This window comes from Protopterus annectens, chromosome 8.part0, assembly GCF_019279795.1.
Source record: "Protopterus annectens isolate FY-2018-M chromosome 8.part0, PAN1.0, whole genome shotgun sequence".
NCBI classification, from domain to species: domain Eukaryota; kingdom Metazoa; phylum Chordata; order Ceratodontiformes; family Protopteridae; genus Protopterus; species Protopterus annectens.
In genome coordinates this window covers 1,510,825,075-1,510,841,331 of record NC_056741.1, presented here as the reverse complement: position 1 = coordinate 1,510,841,331, position 16,257 = coordinate 1,510,825,075, and the positions used below count along the sequence as shown (strand labels likewise).

Genomic DNA, 16,257 nt, shown 5'->3' with positions numbered 1-16,257 from the left:
TAAAATGTAAGCTGTCGGTGCATGTCCAAAAGATGTAGCATGTGTTCGCTCTTGTTTGAAATTTTTGGGAAGAATACAGGTAGACAGACAACCTGCTTAATGTTGGATTCAGAAGCCACCTTGAGTACAAAAGACAGTTTTTCATGCATAGAGAAACCCTCTCCTTATGAAAAATTAAATAGGGAGATCTGGAGGAAAGGGCCTGGAGTTTGGATACTCGCCTAGTAGAAGTGACAGCTACCACAAAAATCATTTCCCAGGACAGGAATTTAAGGTCCAGCTCACTGCGGTGGTGGTGCTGCGGTAGCGTTGTCGCCTCACAGTTAGTTGTTGCCGGTTCGATTCTCAGTTAGAGCGTCTTCTGTGTGGCGACATGCGTGAATGGGCGTTCCTTCGTTGAAGGTTGTGAGTTAGGCCTGGCAAGCCAGCACGTCAAAATCTACTGCCAATCATTAGCGGACTGGAGTTCCGCTGTGGCGACCCCTAACCGGGAAAAGCCGAAAGAAACAAACTTTGTCAATGGCTCAAATGGAGACTAAGTAAAAGTTTGGAGCGGAATAGTCAAATTCCCAAGGAGGAGTAGGATCCTTGACTGGCGGCCTGAGTGGAAAGGTGCCTTTAAGAAAAGCTTTGCAAAACTTTGAAGAAGCCAAAGAGGTGTGATTTTCACCTAAATGAAAATTACAAATTGCCAACTGAACCTTGATAGTTGAATAACTTACCTTGATGTCAAAAATGGAGGCCAGAAATTCAAGAACCGTGGAGACTGGGGCAGAGAAGGGATCCAGGTCTCTCTAGAGAGCCCAGACTGAAAATCTCTTCCATTTACTTTTGTAACTTTTGCTAGTAGAGACCTTCTGGGAAGATAAGAGAATACGGTGGACTGGGGAAGAAAGCCTGGACTGACAGGTGAGAGAAGAGGTCTGGACATGGGTCTAGAATCCAAGGAAGTTACAGGAGATGAGGCCACAGGAAGGGAAACTAAACTTGATGAGGCCAAAAAGATGCAAGAAGGATAACAGTGCTTTTCAACCAGAAACCTTTATGTAGAAATTTGGGGATTAGCAGTACTGAGGGATAAGCACAGTGGAGACCGGTGGGTCAATCATGGACTACAGCATCTCTCGGTGACTCCCCCAGTAGAGGGATCAAAGCGAAGAACCTGCTGCAAATATAGTTGTGAGGAGAAGTGAAAAGATCACAGCATGGCTGACTCCATCGACCAAAAATCCTCTCTGCCATTCTGACACGAAGAGACCACTTGTGAGACATCAGAATGGACCTGCAGAACTCATTACAGTCAAGTGACACCTACTGACACCTCTAAACATTGGATATTGCTTGTTCTTATTTGCATTAATAATTTCAAAGCTAATGCTACATACAAATACTGAAAATTTCATCTTAAAGGTTACACAATGGCAAACGCATCTATATTGATATTTAACCTCTATCTAGTGCAAGTAAAGAGATTAATCATTGTTCATACAATATTTATTCACAAATTTTTTCCTTAAACACCATCCACCATCCAGACCAATTTTTATAAAATATTCTTAGTAATACGATCTTTCCATAACTGTATTACTAATCTTTCTTTCTTCACTCCCTGCTTTCTCATGTATCCTTTTTATCCCCTTGCCTATTTTTATATATTCCCTTATCACTAGCCTTATTGCAAGATGATCAGAAAATCCTATCTTAACTACACTCTCATATAACTAAACCTTCTGACACTACAAAATAATGTACTTCAGATCTACCCATACCCCATTTGTAAGTCCATGAATTTTTTCCCAAAGTTTTAACGTAACCCCATCTTATAACTTAGATTTTTCTTATATCATTTCCTTTTTTTACACCTGCCTCTCACATCACAATTAAAGTCACCTATTGCAATATTCATATTTATCCCTACATAGTCTAAAACCTGATGAAATAAACTTTCTCTTTTTTACAATTAGTATAAGCATATAATGTTAAAATTATATACACCTGTTCTTTCCATTTTAAATCTACAATGGTTAATCTTTCCATTTTTGCTAAAGTTGCATCCAATATCTTTACTGTATTTCTACAGAATACAGCTATTCTAGAACATCTCTCATTTCCTAAATTCCAGATCATCTTTCTCCCCATAGTTTCTCTGTAATCTTTTTTCATTTGTTACAAATTGTGTGCCTTCTAATATAACTCCATCCACATCACATGTATTACACCATTCTAAAATTCCTATTTTCTTACTATATTCTTAATACTGTTCACATTTAGAGAAAGCACACAAATTTTCATTTTCCCTTTTCCTTAAACTCGTGGTTTTGTAAGTGCATATCTAATTAGTAGGCTAGCTCTCTCTATAGGCCATTGTAAGCCTAGCCAATTTCCTTCCCAAAGGTGAGAATCAAACGGGTTTCTTTTACATGATCGAATGATAGAAATAGTGAATGCTCAATTGTTTAACCTAAATTCACAAAACCACAGAATATCAAAGGAATGGATCAGCAATTTTTTTCCCAGAGAAAATATTTGCTGGGCCGTTCTCTGGACTTTGCCGTTTTCTTCACTGTGGCGCTATCTCAGAGTTGGTATATTTAAGGTGGAAGGGTGTGGGGGGCACAGCCCCAGACTATGTTGCCTGTACATTTTTTTTTTTTTGGATCAGCGAACTTTTTCCCCTGGGAAAAATTCGCTGATCTGTTCCTTCGATAATTTGTGGCTTCGTGCATTTGGGTTCGATAATACATCATTCGCTATTTCTAGCGTTCGATCATATAATATGAACCCGAATCAAACACTGTACCTTATGTATGAGTCAAACACCTTAAGCATTTTTCCAATGCCAAATTATTAGCGGTTTATCTTCTTTTTCATTCATTTCCTTTTTTTTCTTCTGTACTTATCCCTTCAAATTTTGCCTTTTACCCTTTTACCAATAGATTTTTTTTAAGCTCTCCCAATTTATTTCATCACTTATTTCACAACACTCTTCTAGGACCTCTATTTTTTTCTCATCTAATCCTTCTATTTCATCTACTTTTAAAATATTCTCTCTATTTTCTTCTTTTTCCTTACTGTTTTTTTTTTTATTTTTGCAATACATCCAAAATGTCCAATGTTATTACATTTATAACATTTCATTTCAAATTTTTTTTGCATCTCATCCCATTTACCCACAAATGTATCAAATGTCCTTTTCCACAAAAAAAATGGTTTAGGTTGTCCCCAGTATTTTACAACACCCCTATTCCCCTCCACATTTATAAGTGGTATATGTATAATTTTTTCTTTCTATTTTTAACACAATATTACAATCTCAGACACCAGTACATAACCCCCTTTTGTCATAAATGATAGCAATATACAGTACTTCCTCACATAACATTTTCAAATGTCCTTTCAAAGTCTTTCGACCTCTGTTCAAAATTGTACATGAATTTTCTTTTTTGCTTCCCCGTTAAATGATTTTCTCTCAAAGATTCCATGGGTTACAATCTTTCCTTTTTCATATTCTCTAAGAAAATTTTCCATTGAATAGACTGTCTCATATATAATGTCATAAAATGTCTCTCAGAATAAATGCTCTTACCTCGTGTGCTTTTACACCCAAAGGGGCTATTAAATTCTCCAAAACTGTAAACCTATTAATTTCTGTCTTCTTTACTTTGAATCCTTATCAAATACTTCCATTTTTCGTTTTCTTCTATCTTCTTTTCCGATACACCACTTTTGCCTTCTTTTACTTTCTCTTGCATATGTTTTCTTTTCCATCTCACCACTATTCTTCAGGACTGTCTCTGCATCCTCCCATTTGCATTATCTCCATGATGCTCCCCCCCCCCCCCCCAAGAACCATCTTCATTTTCTGGCTCACCCTACGTGACCACTTCAAGTAAACCATCCCACAACCAGAGGGTTGCAATTAAACATCCGATCATTTGCTGACTCATCTCCATCAAACAGGTTTCTCTGAAATATTTCCTCAGAATCCTCCACACAATCTCCAGTCTCAATATTTGCTTTCTCTTCCATTTCTTTCACCACTCCATCTCCTTCTCTCTCCATCTGCCTTCCCTGCTTCTCTAGGCTGCCTCTGTGCCTGGAATGGAAACAGGAAGTGCTCCGCCAAAACGGGTCTCACTCGTAACAATGATGAGTAGGGGAAGCTCCCCAAAGCCCTGGCCTAATTTCCTCTAGTAGTATAAATACCACATTGGGTCGCACCTGAAGAGGAGCCACTAGCATAGTGGGACTAACCTGGTCAACAAAAGGATAAATAAACAAAATAAAATAAACTTTTAAAATGTCAGAAAAAAGCACACCCATTTAAAAGTGCAACAGAGTCTTGTGACTAAAGGATGGTTTATTTTGCCAAAAGGGAACTTATCTGCCCAGCAAAGGAACACCACAAGCAGGCAGTTAGATCATCGAAAGTCTCAGAGGAGTGTACTCTTCACTAGCAAGAAAGTTCTGAAGGGCATGGTGCCCAAACCTGTCTTTTAATCAGTTCAGTTCTAGCTGACTAATGGTTAACGGTTTGGTTGTGTGGAAGGTGCCCTGAAATTTTGGACGTTGTCCAGCTGTTACATTCTTGCAGAATATAACCCATATAACTTAAGCTACTGCAGCAGTGATCAATATGATCGTCATCTGAAGTCTGTCATTACAGGTTAAACGTTCACAAAGTAAAAAGAAAACATTTACACGAGTTTCCTTTCTTGAGCTGTGGTCAAGAAAGACACCATACTATTTTTGTAGTCTATTCTCCTGCTAAACCAAACCAGGATCCTTATCACATTAATGACCATGGAGGAGAAGGAATGTGTGATATTAGAGAGTATGTGTGGTGTATGTCTGCTAGGTGAAACCTCTGTTCCAGGGATAAATGTCATTTATGTGAGAGAAGATAAACCAAATCATGAAAACGTACAGAAATTTAAAAATATCAATGTCCATAAAGAAAAAATTGCTTACTTCTTCACATTCTTCATTTTCATACTGGCTGTGCTGCCACAAGATCGAAGAGGTAACTCCACTGTAAGCTCTGGAATATCTGCACTTCGTGCCTTTGAAAGACAAAACATATGAATTGAAACTCCCATGTACAATCAGTGCTCATTTCATAGCACACAACTTGAACATTATAACAAATCAACAATAACACAGCGACAAGCAAAAAAAAAAAAAAAATTACCAATTAGCTCGAGTCCCCTAAACACAAAAGAGTAGCTACAAAGTGAAGTACTGATCATATAAGAACTGAAAATGGACCATGCCCTTGGTGTGTTGAGAAACTCTTCCATCTGCTTTTGTAAACCTTTCTGGTGGCATCTTCCTGACAAGCTGACAGATCATGAACTACTCTATCAAACAATGATGAGCCACTGGCTATCATGTGAACTGTAGAAATCATTCAGTTAGAGGGGAAACTATATCCAGATGAAGCCTGATGGATGGATGACACAAAAGATACAGACAGGGATTCAACAGTCCCAGGACTGCTTCCCGAGATGAGGCAAAAGCACAGGGAATCAAATTTGCTTGAGACAAAATGGAGTTACGATGTTAACAAAGACCTTTCATATTGAAGTTTTCTGCAGAAACTTTTTCATGAGAGGGAAAGACATAAATTAGATCAGGTGGCCAAAGATGAACCAGAGGAAACTGGGAGCCTGCCCATTTGGAGAGATGAGGGGAAAGTAGATCCTGCTCTATTGCTGCAAACCTCTGTACTTTGTATTGGTTGGAGAAGCAAATACAGCAATGAGGCTGGCCCCAGCTGTGAAAGGAGGTTTAAGCTACTGTTGGACTGAGAGACCACTCATGAGGCATCAAAATACAGTGGCTGAGCCTGTCACCTAGAAAGTCAGTCCAACCTGGGATACACATTTTTTATCAGAGAATTCGGTGAAATAGGTTCACAGGTAAGTAGTAGGCTAGCTGCCCTTGTGGGCCATTTTAAGCCTAGCCAGTTTCCCTTTTTCTGATTGAAATAACCTATCCCATTTGTTTATAGATTGCCTTACCCATCTCATGGTCGATAATTAGAAGTTATGTACTCATCATAACGTTCCATCTGAGTAGGTAGTTCATTTGTCTGCAACCTGTGGGTTACGGATCCGATATCGGATCCGAGCCGGCAACTTGTTTCAAGCTAATGGATCCGAGCTCCTAGCTCCTCCCTTCACCCATAATCCCCTGCTAACCCTCCATGACCTCAGATCGAGTTTGCCCCTCAATATATATCCAACAAAAGGATATCTAACTACTAGTAGATCCGAAGAAGGCCAGGGGGAACGAGGGGGGGATGGTTGCAGACAAATGAACTACCTACTCAGATGGAACGTTATGGTGAGTACATAACTTCTAAATCTGAAGTAGGATGTTCATTTGTCAGCAACCTGTGGGACAGAGTCCCCAGCTACCTGCACCTTGGGTGGCCATCATGGAAGGATATTACGAAGCACCGCAGAGCCGAAGGATGCTCTCCCTCTAGAAAGCACGTCTAGTTTGTAGTGGTTAATAAAGGTATGAGATGAAGCCCAAGTGGCTGCAGAACAAATATCATCCAATGGAACTCTAGACTTGAAGGCCGCAGAGGTAGAAATGGAGCAGGTGGGAATGAGCACGAACTCCTTCTGGTGCGTGTCTACCCGAGGGCTTGATACGCCAGTAGGATACATTGGGAAATCCAGCGAGATAAAGATACTTTAGAGATAGCTTTCCCCAAGTTAAATTTGGCAAAGGAAACGAACAGCTGGTCGGATTGTCTATGGCCAGCTGTCCGATGAGTATAAAAGCGAAGCTGCCTATGAACATCTAATGAGTGCAGCTTGTACTCTCCCTTATTCTGATATTTAGGGAAGAAAACCGGTAAATTTATGGATTGATTTATGTTGGTTTCTGATGCTATCTTGGGAAGAAAGGAGGGATTGATCCTGAGGTACACTCTATCTGGGTGAAAGATCAGGTAAGAAGGCTTCAAAGAGAGAGCCTGAAGCTCAGACACTCTTTTTGCTGAAGTGATGGCTACAAGGAATACTGTTTTCCATGACAAGAATTTGATATCTACTGAAGCAGCGGGTTCAAAGGGTGGAGCAGTCAAGGCTTGAAGAACTAATGTAAGATCCAAGGGGGGTACGGCTTCTTTTACAGGGGGTCTAAGTAAAAAGGTGCCCTTGAGAAAGGTTTTACACAATTTGGCCGACATCAAGGGCCCTGTATCATGTCCCACATGGTAATGAGATATGGCTGCCAATTGCACTTTTGACAGTTGAACAACTAGCGCCTTCCTGAAAGAGTTCAGTTAGGAAGTCTAATATGGATGGAAGAGGAGCCGTAAAGGGATCTAGATCGTGGTGCTCCACCAAGATGGAAAAACATTTCCATTTACTGTGGTACACTTTCCTGGTAGAGGGCTTATGCGCTGCCACGAGGATGGCTTTGACTGGTGAAGAGATACCGGGAGTCCTAACTAGGAGTGGAACTGGAGCAACCAAGCTGTCAGTTTCAGATTGTCCAGGTTTAGAGTTGGTAAGTCCAACGGACGGGAGATGAGATCTGGAATGGGATCTAGAATCCAAGGGTGATTCACAAGGTGAGACCACAGGTAAGGGAACCAAATTTGCCGAGGCCAGAATGGGGCAATGAGAATCATCTTGCTCCCCAATTGCGAGGCTTTCTGTAAGAGTTGTATCATCAGTGGTAGAGGAGGATAGGCATAGAGTAGACCGGGTGGCCAAGCATGCACCAGAGCGTCTCTTGGAGTTTCCCCTGGAGGGGGGATTAGAGCGAAGAAATTGTCGCATTTGGTGTTTGATGGAGATGCAAAAAGATCGCAGCAGGGTCACCCCCATGTTGCGAATATCTGCTTCGCTACTAGAGGATTGAGAGACCACTCGTACGGAGCAAGAAGGGTGCGGCTGAGCTTGTCCGCTAGGATGTTGGTCCTCCCAGGAATGTGCGTTGCAATCAGAAAGCAGTTGGTGGAGATCGCCCATTCCCACACTCTCATGGCTTCGCGGCATAGAGGGTAAGATCTGGTTCCCCCCTGTTTGTTGATATACCAGACCACCGACATGTTGTCCGACTGAATTGCAATCGTTCCTGTGGGGAGGAAGCCCTGAAGTGCTTGCAACGCCAACAGCACTGCTCTCATCACCAGAACGTTGATATGCAGGGAGGTCTCTGTATCGTTCCACGTGCCTTGGACTGTCCTGCCTGAATAATGCCCCCCCCCCACCCGAGGCGGGAAGCGTCCGTGGTCACCGTGGCGAGAGGGGGAGAGGTGCAGAAGGGACGGCCCGTATGGAAGTTCGATGCTTGGAGCCACCATAGTAGTGCCCTCCTGCAAGCCTTGCTGATAGCAATGGGATGGTGGAGAGGAAGGGATAGGAAGGACCATTGCACTGAGTCCATTGCAGTACTCGCATGTTCAAACGGGCGCATGGAAGGAGCGTAATCGCTGCCGCCATGGAGACTAGTGCCCTCAGGACCAATTCCGCTGGTGAAGCCTCTGAATGAAGGATAGCCCGCACATGAAGTTGTAGGTTCCGGATTCTCTCGGAAGTTAGGAAGGCTCGCAAATCTCTGGTGTCTATTCTGGCACCTATGAATTCTATGACCTGCGTCGGAGCCAGTAGAGATTTGCCGACGTGGATAGTGATGCCTAGTTGTGGGGCTAGTTGGAGAAAGAAGTCTCTGGCTGAGCAAAGTAGATGCCTTGTTGGTGCGGTCAGGAGCCAGTCGTCCAGGTATGGAAAGACCTGTATTCCCTGGAGTCTCAGTTGGGCCGCAATCACTGCTAATACCTTGGTGAACACCCTGGGGGCTGTGGTGAGGCCAAAGGGAAGGACCCTGAACTGGTAGTGACTGGCCCCCAGCCGGAAGCGAAGGAACCTCCTGGATCGTTTGTCCATTAAAATGTGGTAGTATGCATCCTTGAGGTCTATAGAGCACATCCAATCATTTTCCCTCAAAAGGGGGAGGATAGATTGAAGAGTGACCATTCGGAATTTTTCCTTGGTTACTGACAGGTTCAAGCGGGAAAGGTCTAGGATGGGTCTCTAGTCCCCCATCTTTTTTGACACCAAAAAGAACCTGGAGTAGAACCCTAATCCGAGCTGGTCTTGGGGGATGGGCTGGATGGCTCTTTTTCTTAGCAGCTGCTGGACTTCTGCGGCTGTGGCCTCCCTCTGATCGGGTGGTACATCGGGGAGGTTCTTGGATTTGGGGACATGGAGTACTGGTATTTTGTACCCTCTGGACATGATGCGAAGCACCCAGCGGTCTGTTGTGATGGACTCCCATGCCGCTAGGTGTTCCGAAAAATGCCCCCCCGACTGCCTCCAGAGTGGAGCAGTCGGGCAACCCCTCAGGGCTGCTGCACGGGCAGCTCAGAGAAAGGTTCTCTGGACCCAAAGTTTCTTGGAGCCCCTCTGCCCCTGGGGCGACGTCCTCCCTGTCCACCTCTGCCACAGTAGGACTGGTTGTCCGGAGCTGGTTGGGAATGTTGTGATTTCCGGAACCACATCTTCTTCTGACCCTTTTGGCTCCTCGAAAAGGACCGCTGGGGAGCAGAGAAGCGGACTCCGACGGCAGACAACGTCTTCCCGTCCTTCTCGCTCTGGACAAGTGTCCCGCAAACTGTTTTGCCAAATAGGGCAGAACCATCAAAAGGGGCATTCGCGAAGGACGCTTTAAAGGGCTCCGTAAAATCGCAATGACGGAGCCAGGCCTGACGTCTCATGACTAGGCCTGCTCCGCTAGCCCTAGTGGCTCCCTCTGTGGCGTGGGACAACAGCCGCATAGAGGTGTTTGAAATCGATCTCAGAGTGGCCATTCGGGTGGAGTACAATTGTTTGTCATCCTCCGACATGGACTCAGGGGGGATGCAGCGTATTCTTTGATAAGATCCCGCTGCATCCTGATGACATGTGCCATAGTTCAGAGACCTTACCGAGAAGGTCGCTGAACTAAAGACTCGCTTCCCTAAGCGGTCCATTAAACGGGACTCTTTGCTCGGTGGATGGACTGAGGGACTCTCCTGAGCCAATTTCCCTCTTTGTGGCTGCTGCCGTCAACATGGCATCTACGGGGGACCCCTTACTCCAATGTGATCGGTCTGAGGGGGGGCTAAGAATCCTATCCGGGCGCTTCGGTATTGGCTCCACGGTGTCCGGATCCTTCCACGCCCTGGTGGTAATGAGGTCCACCAGGGGGTCGGCTGGAGGGGACACCCAAGAGGTAGATGGGCCTGCCTCGAATGCCTCCAGAAACACGCACTCGTCAGAGGAAGACTTGGGGGCAGACCACCCACCTCTGATTCTCAGCATTTCCATGATGTCTCCAAAGGAGACATCCTCAGGGGGCGTTCTTGGGGAGCCTTCCCCTTCCTCCAAGTCCGTGTCCTCGGTTAAGGACTCAGGGGAGTCCACGTGCCTCCTTTTGCACATATGCTTGCGGGGAGCTTCCTCGGGGGGACTGTCCGAGGAGTCCTCGCCAGCAACATCTTGTTCCAATGGAACCATCTGTGACATCGAAGCAGGCTGTCCCTTTGGCCGGGTGATGGAAGCCTGGCCCAGCAGAGAGGGAGTGCAGGGAGGAGTCGATGCAAGGACCGGGGGTCCGGATGCTCTCAACAGAGCCTTCTCCACAACATCGAAGGCCGAGGGAGAGCCACTCTCCAATGGATCCGAAAGTCGGCTCCCACTCGGATCCGATGAAGGGATCGGAGCTGGCGCTGAGACGGTCGGATCCGAGGGACCAGTGTGCTCCGACCTGGACGGAGCCGAAGGCACACTGAATCCCCCGGATCCGAGGCTCGGACCACGGCTCCGAGAGGTCGGATCCGACAGGCTCGAGGGCAGGGTCGGATCCGAAGTACCAAGTACTGTCGGTGCCGACCCACCCCCGGCTCCAACGCTGCTCGGTTATTTAACGCCCGAACCCGGGTAGCGGGTCGGAGAAGGAGCAATTGGGTGGAAAAAGGGTGTCGAGCACCCCCCCTGAGGGGGGGGGAGGCAAGAGCACTCCCATCTGCAGCTGGGCCTGGATGAATCTTCGCATCATCCGGTCCAAGTCTGCATCGGATAAACTGAAAGTAGATCTCGAGGAGGCCACCGAGGCAGGCCTGGAATGCCGCCTCGATGACCTCGACGGAGATCGGGTCTCCTCCTCCTCGGGCCCCGGGGAGAAACAAGGGGATCGGAGCCGAGGAGGAGGAGACATAGAAGCAGTGGAGGGAGAAGCCCACTTAGCTGGCAGGGCCGAAACGGAGGTCTCGGCCCGCCGCTTGTGGTGCTTCTCCCTCAGTTTCTCCCTCCTGGCCTCCCTGTCCTCCGACACTTTAGCGGGAGTTTGAGTCCCGGACGGAGGCAGGGGGGCAGGAGTGGCAGCGACCGCAGGCTGTGGTGGAGCCACGGGAGCAGCAGAGGTAGCGGAGGCCGAAGCCGAATCCGGGGGTAAATGTCCCGCCAGGATCAGCTTCGACCTCTGCTCTTTCAGTGCCCTGGGGTTGAACGCTGCACAGATGGTACAGCCCGAGGTGAGGTGTTCAACCCCAAGGCACTGAACGCACCGAGTGTGGCCATCAGCCGGGGAGAGCTTATGGCCACACTCGGTACATTTGGAAAATATGGCTTTTGGGGCCTCAGCCATTCTTTTTTTTTTTTTTTTTTTTTTTTTAAAGAAAAAGAAGAACAACTACACACACAGTCCCCAAAAGAAACACAACACACACTCACACACTAACGACCAGCGAAGGGAGGGTAACTAATTAAGATAAAAAAATAAGGAACCTAACACTTACACACTTTAAAAAGATTAATTTTAACTAAAAAAGAAATTTCTGACAAGAAGTACTTTGAAAAAGTAAACTTTTTTCACTTATCTGACGAGCTCAAAAAGGATCCAGCCATCCACAAGCGCGGCAAACTAGATCTGAGGTCATGGAGGGTTAGCAGGGGATTATGGGTGAAGGGAGGAGCTAGGAGCTCGGATCCATTAGCTTGAAACAAGTTGCCGGCTCGGATCCGATATCGGATCCGTAACCCACAGGTTGCTGACAAATGAACATTCTACTTCAGATCTATATATTACCCTAATGAGAATAACTGACATCTTAACATAGATAATTTGAATGGGGACCCATGAGTAGTACAAAGGCCAGTACTGGGGTAGATTTTCTGTTTCCCCATCCACAGATCTAAGTTGTGCTTGAAAATGGACAGGGATAAACTTTGTTGCATACGGATGTACAGTCTGTTCCACCACAGCTGTATCCTCTGCGAAATATACCTGTCCCTCAAAACCATTCCTTTGATGGTGTAGAAGTGGTTTAGATCCCTAGACAGAGTATTTCTGATGTCATCTGACTTGTTGATGTGCAGTAAATCCATCAGTAATGGGTCGGAGGATGCACTGCATGCCAGACACAGGTCACCCCCCTTAGCAGTCTGTAGGATATGGAGTTTGAGATGGTCCACGCAGGACATTTAGTAAGGCATCGCTGCGGGAGTTCCAGTTGTTACATATATCTGGACAGATACATGCCAAAGCTCCTTTATATTCCGTGACTGGCCTATAAAGGGCTGAGTTAAGAGGAACAATGATATCCCTAGATCTATACACAATCCCTTTGTTTATAAGCTGTGTAACATAGGACTTTCTTACAACAAATGAAACATGTGGGTCAAAAGTTAGGTCACTGTCCACATAATTGCCAAATACCAAACAGTGGGTCAGCCCTTAGGGGAACATTTTCAATGTGGTAGTTCCCTGGGCTAGATTTCCCAGATGATATAACAATACATTTTTCTGCATTTAGCTTCAGTTCACGATTTCGACAACAGCAATTTACTTGAGACAAACCTTCCTGCAGGATGGTATCATCATTTGGGGATTCAATGACTGTCTAGTCTGCAGTCAGCTGCAAACTTAGTCAGCCAGAGCTCATTGGTATTGGCTTTAACTTCAGAAAAGTTGATGTCAAACAGGAGAGGTCCCAGCACAGAACCCTGGGGGACTCCACTGGTGATTAGACCCTTTGTAGAAGTAACTTCCCTTACTTTGATTATCTGTGTCTAATCTGTGAGCAAATTGGCAATCCAGAAGGTGACTCAAGGGGTTATTCCCAGTTTATTTAGCTTTTCTACTATGCTTGAGGAGCCTGAGTGGAGATCTGTGTAAAAAAGGCTTTGGCCAGGTCAAGGTATGTAGTGTGTACCATTCTGCCTTCATCCATTGCTTTGGTGACCTGTTCAAAAGTCCACCAGGTTGAGTAAGGATGACCTGCCTTTGACGAAGCCAAACGGAGATGGGTCCAATATCTGGTGGTTCTCCATGTCCTGATTTATTAATTCTATGACAAGTCTTTCCATGTCTTTGAATATGAGGCTGGTCAGACTTATGGGTCTTTAACTGCTTGGATCTGTGGAAGGTCCTCCCTTATGAAGGGTAATGACTGCAGCTGTTCTCCATTTGCTTGGTACAAAACCTGTACGGAGGTTCAAACTGAACAATGCTGTTAGGGGTGTGGCTAAATCATGTTAAATGCTATTTACGATGCACCAAGAGATAATGCAGGGACTTATCAATGCAGTATTTTTAGGACTTGGTATTGAGTGACAGCTGGAGCCGAGTCAGTTTCAGGTATATATCAAGGGACAGATGGACGGGTAAAGCTTCAACTAAATTTTTCAGCCAGTACGTTAGCTATAACTTCAGCCTCAGTGTAGGTAACACTGTGCATAATCAGTCCAGCACACTGCTGTGTAGTGCTTTTGAGATTGCAACCATAACTAAAAATGCCTTGTGACCATCTTTGAGTAGCTATTTTAGCCTCAAACTTGAGTTTGGTGGATTTTATGTTCCTGAGTTGTTTAAGTGACAAGTGCTCTTTCACTCCAAGAATTACTCTTCTTACCTTTGTCCAAAATTCTTTTCCTTTTATTATACAGCTTGTTGATACTACGGTTCCACCATGTGGGTTTATTTATGGGGGGTTTGCCCTGCACTTGCTTCTAGTGGTACAGCTGCGTCTATGCCGGTGTAGTGACATTGCCCACTGTCACATCTCATGGCCTCCCTGCACAGCAGGTAAGATCAGGTTCCCCTTGTGTATTTATGTACAGCACTACAGATGGTCATAGAATCATAAGAAATATAAGGCTTCTGATCATTTACATTTTTCCAGTGTCCACCCTCAGACTGAACCCCCTTACAGAAAAAGGCCACACTAGTAAAGCCAAGGGTGACTTTGGGAATACCATTCCAATTATACAGTTCCCATTTTAAGGAAGATAATTTATCACTGCTTACCTTGCAATTGGAATTTATTCCAGAGATACAAAACATCCTGGATTACTGGATCCCTAATGGCTTGGAAGGCAAAATATAGAACTCCCCTCAAGAGTCTACAAGATACTGAATAAAGGGCCAAATCCTGTCTTTTCTAGAAGTTAAAAGTTTTTAAGCCAGTGATTAGGAACCTCTGTGGCCTTCCTAGTTATTGTTTAGTGAGGTACATTCTAAGGGGGCACTGTATTCAGTTGGCCTCATAAGTGTTGAATATAATCAGACTACCTCTTTAGATCTGGAGTAGATCATCTTGATTATCAGTGAAGCTAAGCAGAAGGGTTTCCTGACTATTGTTATGTGTTGTATCTAAGGAGAGGGAGTTATCAAACCGTGTAGCAAGGTATGTAACAACATTCTCAGTTTGGAGTGGAGTATTGCCTATATCAATGTGTTGTCTGTGTGGATAGAGATCACACCCTGACGAAGCTAGTCCTGAAAAAACTGCAACATTAGGAGAACTGCCCTCACTCTTCATGACAATGTAAAATGGGCCTCAAGCTGTGACCATGCTCCCTGGACTGTTCTCCTCTCACAATGCCCCACCACTCACCCCAGAGTGGAGGCATCCATGGTAAACAGTAGCTAACAGAAGGGGTAAAATGAATGGGCACCTTAGAGGAACTAAGGGAGACTGAATGCATCATAGCAGATGATGTCTACAGACTGAGGAGAGATGAATGGGATATTTGAGGAAGTGAAAGGACCGAGACCAATGAACACTGAGTGCCTACTGAAGAACTTGTATGATATTATATCTTGGATGTGGTGCCTTAATTAAGACAGCTGCCATTATTCCCAATACCCAATTCACCAAAGAAGCTGCAGGAGAGGTTTTCTGAAGACATTTGGTCAAAATGAATCTGACAGAATGCAGTCTATCAGTTGGCAACTTGGCAATCTTTGTGGTAGTGCCCTGATGGCATTTAATAAAACAGATAGTCTGTGTGGTCTGTGAATCTTCAGGAGTACCCCAGATATGAGTGTAAAGAGTAGAAAAGCATACAGCAACATTCCTGTCAAAGGAAAAGAAAAGAAAAGGCATCTGCCTTCCAAGCCTACTAGCAAAGCGTACTAGAGCAGAATATTGCCAACTGATTGCTCAGAGAGGAGGAAAAGATGTCGACATAAGGAACTCCCCTCAGATTTATCAAATGTTGGAAGACCCCTTGATGTAGTTTCCATTCACAGGGGTCTGCCCTTGTCCTACTCAGCTTGACTGCTACACAATTTTGCTCTAATGGAATGTAAGATGCTTGCAGAGTGAAAATGTGCTGTGAAGCTGCATCCCAAGCTAACATAGCTAGTCTGCAGTAGGTATACGACCTGGTTTCCCTTTGGTTGTCGACATACCATGCGACTGTGCCATCTTCTGTACCAACCTACCTAAAAAGTCTCTCACCCAAGACAGATTCCTGACACTTTGAAAAAGATTGTACAGGGGACTCCATCTGAAAAAAAAGGGACTACTACTTGGACGTTTTAGTCTTACTGCAGCAATTTTTTTTTAAAAAAGTCATCCTGTACCTCATGCTTCCAATTACAGAGAGAGACCTAAACATTAAAAGTTACTGGATTCAAATAAATCCTTATTAACAAGTTCACCTAAATGTACTCATTCTTCAGGAGAATTGTCATTTAAAAAGATCTACAACAAACGTATGACTTCTCTGCAGGAGCTTACACTTAAAACTGATCACTTTCAAGATAAAATGGACTTTTATCTATACACACTGATCATCTTAGAGCAACACCAGAGAAACAAGGAAAACAGATTAATGACACAGAAGTTGCTTTAAATTATATGGATGGAAAGTTAAAAGAAAACACATTTCAAACTGAATTTTTATTTGAGTATAACATAAAGGTCATTAATAAAATTGAAAACTTGGATAACAGAGTGTG

General features: G+C 44.6%; 1 protein-coding gene across 1 annotated transcript in view; it reads right to left on the bottom strand.

Moving 5' to 3' along the window:
- Window positions 1-16,257, bottom strand: part of ARHGAP32 (Rho GTPase activating protein 32) — a 3,207,216-nt gene that overhangs the window by 2,418,641 nt on the left and 772,318 nt on the right. Inside the window, exon 6 of the mRNA XM_044081098.1 lies at window positions 4,972-5,063. Within this exon, the coding sequence (XP_043937033.1) occupies window positions 4,972-5,063 (92 nt within the window). The remainder of the gene's footprint in view (window positions 1-4,971; window positions 5,064-16,257) is intronic.